At 42.4% G+C, this 6,000-nt stretch overlaps 1 protein-coding gene across 1 annotated transcript in view; it reads left to right on the top strand.

The window, feature by feature from the left end:
- Positions 1-4,367: 4,367 nt before the first annotated feature.
- Positions 4,368-6,000, top strand: part of ASIP (agouti signaling protein) — a 67,880-nt gene continuing 66,247 nt past the window's right edge. The window contains 1 exon segment of the mRNA XM_032858861.1: positions 4,368-4,497. Coding sequence (XP_032714752.1) covers positions 4,484-4,497 — 14 coding nt within the window. The 5' untranslated portion in view covers positions 4,368-4,483.

Raw genomic sequence — 6,000 nt, 5'->3', positions numbered from 1 at the left:
AATCCTGACAGCCTGTACTCAAAAGTATAGCCCTCCTGCCAAGGGGCCTCCTCTCCCTTGGACTTCCGGCCCACTTGGACTCTCCTCAAGCTCAGACAGGTGGAAGTTCAAACAAGAAAGGCTGGAAGAATGGGACTACTACTCGCTAGAACTTTTTAGGATTCCCTAAAAGCCTCCTGACAGATGCCCCCCAAATGGAAACTGTCCCTATTTGCTCTTGTCTCTAATGAACGGACATATCCCACATCTTAAAAATATTTAAGAAGCAGCCCTTTATCTGCTTGCTTACCAGGTATCTAACTAGATTCAGGCTCTCTAAGAGGGGGTCTAAACTTTTCCAAGCTGCTCCTGAAGGAGAATCCACAAGTATTATAAAGAAATTCAGGGGCACCCAGCTGGCTCAGTCAGTTGGGCACCTGCCTTAGGCTCAGGCTCTAGGGGTCCTAGGATCAAGCCCCGTGTTGTGTTCCCTGCTCTGCCCGGGGCCTGCTTCTCCCTCTCCCTCTGACTGCTGCTCCCCCTGCTTGTGCTCTCTCTCTCTCTGTGTCAAATAAATAAATAAATCTTAAAAAAAAAAAAAAGAAATTCATGCGAGTAACTCCTTATACAAGGGTAGATTATATGGACCCACTCTGGCAAGTCTGGATTTGGATCTGTTTGGGACTTTAAATGTGAGGGTTTGTGTTAGTTCCAGTGGGTTCCTGTCCTTACTGATATGTGAGCAGGGATTATTCATGGAAACCTGGGGAGGAGATCTGCATGCTTGGAGCTGGGGTAGCTAGCATCGTCTTTTCCTTTGCAGACCAAGACCAGGGCACCTGAGGAAAGATTTAATCCTAATTCTCACTGTCCACTCACTACCTCCCTGCTCCCCATCTAACCTATGGCTTCAGCGGCTCTATGCAAAAAGCAGAATTTGTGGGCAAAGATCTATGTTCACATGTCCTCATGTGCATGCAGAAGAGTTTGGGGTAGATGCCTTTGTTTTAGGGCCCAGGCTGATCCATAAATGGGAAGAACCTTCCAGGCAGCCCTTTGATATAAGAGAAGGATAAACCCTCAATGCCTTAGAATTGATAGCCTGCTCCATAAGCCTCTCCCATAATCTCTTCACCCAGGGCAGATCCGCAATATGCTGGGTCATAGAAGAAAATGCAGAAGCAAAAAATAGGACAAACATTGGTTTTTCTAACTTTCTTCTATAACTATTTTCTTCGATTATTAGGGGAACAAAAAATCTGATAAACAGGACTATTCTCCTTCTGGGCTGCTGTTGGAAGTCAGTGTTTACAAGGTTCTGGGTGATGAGTGATTTGAGGGTAGGACTTTGTCTTAAGCTTCTTTTTTTTTTTTTTTTAAGATTTTATTTATTTATTTATTTGACAGAGAGAGAGAGAGAGAGAGAGAGCACAAGTAGACAGAGAGGCAGGCAGAGAGAGGGGGAAGCAGGCTCACTGCCGAGCAGAGAACCCGATCCGGGGCTCGATCCCAGGACCCTGAGATCATGACCTGAGCCGAAGGCAGAGGCTTAACCCACTGAGCCACCCAGGTGCCCCTGTCTTAAGCTTCTTAAAGTTGCAATGTTGACCCCTTCCCTGCCTGCCAGATCTCCTGGCTTGCTCTACTATATTTTAAGGTCAGAACATAGAACAAGCTCCTGAAGCCATTGGGTTCCAAACATGCTCCTCAATACTAGCCATCAAAGACATGGCTTAAAAACTTGAAACATGCGGGGTGCCTGGGTGGCTCAGTGGATTAAAGCCTCTGCCTTTAGCTCTGGTCATGATCCCAGGGCTCTGGGATGGAACCCCACATCGGGCTCTCTGCTCAGCAGGGAGCCTGTTTCCCCCACTCCCCCACCTGCTTCTCTGCCTATTTGTGATCTCTGTCTGTCAAATAAATAAATAAAATCTTAAAAAAAAAAAAACTTGAAACATGCACTCACAGAAGACTTAGAATAGCTGGAGGCAAGCCTTTGTTCATTTTCTAGTGTTATTTCTCATTGCCCTTGAAGAATTAGACACAGAACAGAAGGGACTGGCTATTTGGGGGTGTTTGGTGAAAGCATTGCCAGTTATATTCTGTTCAACCAAAAAAACAGGATTAAACTAAGTTTCAGACAAGCTTGTCAGAGCACATTAGACATTGCTGGGTTGGCAGGATTCTTTTGAAGTTTTTGACTCATATAAGTTATAATTTTATTTTTACATGTTGTATACTTTCTTATATAGACCTCATCTTATTTAAGTTTCACAATTATACTATGCTTTGGAAAATGAAATTATGAATATCACAATTATATAGGTGAGGAAACAGACGTAGAGATTAAATGACTTGCCCAATTTTATCTAGGTCTGTTACCAGAATCAGAACTATAATACCAATTTCCTAACTTCCTGTTCAGTGCCTTTTCCATTCTGCTTTAAGAGCAAATATCCTCCAAAAAGGTGCACTAAGACAGGAGTATTTGGCAGTCATTGGACTCCTTCCCTGGTTCCCATTATAATTGTGGGGTCTTTTTTTTTTTTCAAGGAAGAGTTCTCTTTTGCCATAATGTGCTCCCCCAGGTTCATATGCTGTTCATGTGCATGGAACCCCACCATCAGGTTACAAACCATTATCTCAATTCATTCCCCAGTATCTCCACTGGGGATAATATTTACCCACATTACTGATAAAGAAGCTGAAGCTCAGAGAAAGCAGATAAATTAGCTTAATATCCCAAGGCTTGTAAGTGGCAGAGCTGAAACCAGGGTCTTCTAATATTTTAGTCCTCTTTCTGCTATACCCTACAAACATTAGCCATGACTGGCATCAAACAGAGATCTTCTCCTCAAGACATAAATATATTTGTGGCCTTTACCCACATGTGTCATATTCTAGGGCTGGGACACCACACAATATAATACAGATCCTCCAGTTTCTCCAGAAGGGCAAATAGTTCTCCCATTGGGTATTCACACATAAATATGTGAGCATGCTTGCATGGCCATGCTGCCCCACCTCCCCCTGCCAGGGATTTGGTCACAGCTACAGCATCTTGACAACCTATTTAAACCAACCTATAGTAACTGGCAGCACAGAATCATTCCCTGGCAGGCTGAGTCATTGAGCCTCTGCAGACTTTGGAAGAGAGAATCATTAGCAGAAACATCCAAGGGGCAGGGGGGGCGCAGGGCAGAAATGTATGTAATAAATTCCATCCAGATGTTGGGATTGGGTTTTTTCTTTTTCTTTCTTCCCACCCCCCCTCCAATTGCACTGAAAGAGTGAACAAGTTGTTTTCACCTTATCAACCAAGGTGGGAAGAACACCGTTTCCTTTATTCATGGGTGGGTCTGCACCAAAGGATTAAGAGGGCTAACAGAATGTAGGTAGTTCAGAGTGGCATCTGAATTATCAGCACTTTGTACACATGAAGGAATTAAACAGATAGGTAAATAATATTGCAAATACTTCAGCAAAATCCAATTAGCAGTGTCCAAGTCCATTCCAATTTATAGCTTCCACACCATTTACCTATAGGGTAGACAGCCTCTTTTGAAATCCTTCTAAGAGATACGGTTGTGCAAATTGGTCCAACAAATAGCTGAACATGCACATTGCTCTGTTAGAGAGGGAAAGGCAGACCTAGCCATAAATACTAAATTTTATCTCATGGCCTGGTAGCTTTGTCATGCTTTATGGCTAATAACTGAGTCAGCAGGTAACTCAAAAAGTCCTCTCCAGCAGTTCAGGCTCTACTGGGGTTAACTTCTGCTGTGGAGCAGATCTTCCCAAGCTACAGCCTCAGCTGACATCCCTTTTACCCCACACCTGAGCTCCTGCTCCCTGAAAGGGAAACCTGAGTAAAGACAGCTGTGAAAGAAGCAGAAAAGGGTTCTTTCTGGCAGTGGCTGCTTCCGACTTCAGGGAAGTGGGCATTGAACTAAAAAGCATTGCTTGGAGAGGACCAGGAAGTAAATGACACTGGAAAATGAAAAAGGACCTGACTTTCCTCCCCTCAAAGGTGTGCTTTGCAAGGTTTTTTTCATCTGGACTGGTGAGTCTTAAGATATATAGTCCTCAGACTACTTATTTGAGCAGGACAAAAGAGTTTTACCTGTTTAGTAGATTAAATAAGCCAGCAAACAAAAGAAAACATTTTTGAGATGTTTTTGCCAAATTCCTGTCAATTATTTGTAGCTCCCTTTAGACATGCTTGTTTGGGTGCTTTTAAGTTTTGATTGAAATCCTCAGTGGAAAATGTTTCAAAGGAAAACAAAACAAAACAAAAAAACCATCCCACACACTTCTACGCCTTGCGTTTTGACCCAGCCCACAAAACAATTGTAAGAATCTTTGCAGACCCACCAGAGATCCCTGGATTCACTTGGAGAATCATTGATCTAAAAACATCTTGATTTCAGAACGCTTTTTTTGACCTGGAATTATCTGTTATTGACCACAGAGAGTTGCTACTGACGACTCCTGGGACAGGGCCATGTATAGTGAGAGGTGAGCCCCAGTGTGGGAAGAAGAAATTTCTTTCTCTTTCTCAGCGGGTGTTTTGATATAGTACACTATCTATGCTTAGGATATCTGTAGACTCAATTTCTTCTCCTCCTCCTCCTTCCTCCTTCTCTTTCCTTCCTTTTCATCTTCTTCTATTTTTTGTTTGTTTGTTTCTTCTATAGTAAAAATTTTCCCAAGCCCTTGGTGCCTAGATGAATTTTGCCTGGCACATTTCACTAATTGGAGTTTCGGAATCACAGTTTCTTACTTGTGTGCAGAATTTTTCTAAATAGCTAAGCACCTAATTATTGTAAAAGCAACTGGCCACCATCACACCCTGTAGACAGGTAGGTGAGATTGCATCAGAGAAGAGAAGGCTTCAGGTCTCTACCCTTCACTGTGTCAGAACTGGGAGCTCTGTTGAGATAGATATAGGAAAGAAGAACCTTCATGGAGGGAGCAGCCATGTTGCAATGAGTGGAAATCACAGATAATATGAAGAGCAAGTCCAGGGAGTAATGGAACCAGACCCTGGAAGCATGAAGTTAAAAATCTCCCAACCAAGCTGAACCCAGAGAATGAGATAGTTCCTTTGGCCAGACTGCTCTGAAAATAAGGGAAAATTGATTCACACTGATTCACACTGAAGGTAAGAAGCGTATCTGCGTCTCTTCTGCTTAAGCCACAGGGATCTCATTAAGGATCGAGACACTAACACTGATTGATGGCTTCACTCTGGGCACAATCCTCAGCAGGAAGGTCCCATGCAAAGGTAACTACCGGGAATAGTTGGGGGTGGGGGGACACTATAGCCTTTTGATTTGATCACTCAAACATCCTGTCAGGCAGATGTAGAAAGGAGATCAACCCTTACCTTAAAAGAAGTAAATTGTTGGTTGAAGTATTTGGTTTCAGTATCTGTCAGGTTAGGCTTTGAAAGGCAGATCTGTGGTCTAGGAAACCACATCCAGGATTCTGTTGCTTTGGAGCTCTGAAAATGCAACAATATAAAGAAATGTATAACTCAGATTGAGACAATTACTTTTAATTGGGTGTTTTACTATTGAGTGCATAACCCCCATTTTGTGGAAGTGGCCCTGGGTTAGAATGTAATCTTTCTGGAAAAGGATTGTTTCTGGTTCTTCAAGACCAACTGGAGGAATCTCAAAAGTTAAAATAACATAAAACTTGCCATCTCTTAGTTTTACCATGAATGTTTCTTTATTCCAATAAGTAAGTATGAGTAAGCATTCTAACAAGGTGTTGTTACAGCCCGGCACCAGGAAGCAAAGAAGTCAAGTGTTCAGAGTTGGGCAAAAGAAGTAAAGATCCAGAACCATGCTGCTGGTCCAAAAGAGAGAAGAGTTCTTATAAAAGAAAAATACAAAATAAGAACCAAAAAGATCAGATAGGGGTTGAGTGGAAGTGCCCAGGGTATCATCTTTGATTGAAATAAAAAAAAAATACAATTCAGAGAGGAAAATACACACAAAGAAATAGATTATG

Source organism: Lontra canadensis, unplaced genomic scaffold (genome assembly GCF_010015895.1).
Source record: "Lontra canadensis isolate GAN:19392208 unplaced genomic scaffold, GSC_riverotter_1.0 scaffold16, whole genome shotgun sequence".
NCBI lineage: Eukaryota > Metazoa > Chordata > Mammalia > Carnivora > Mustelidae > Lontra > Lontra canadensis.
The sequence above is the reverse complement of the archived record's forward strand: the minus strand, read 5'-3'. Positions and strand labels throughout refer to the sequence as shown.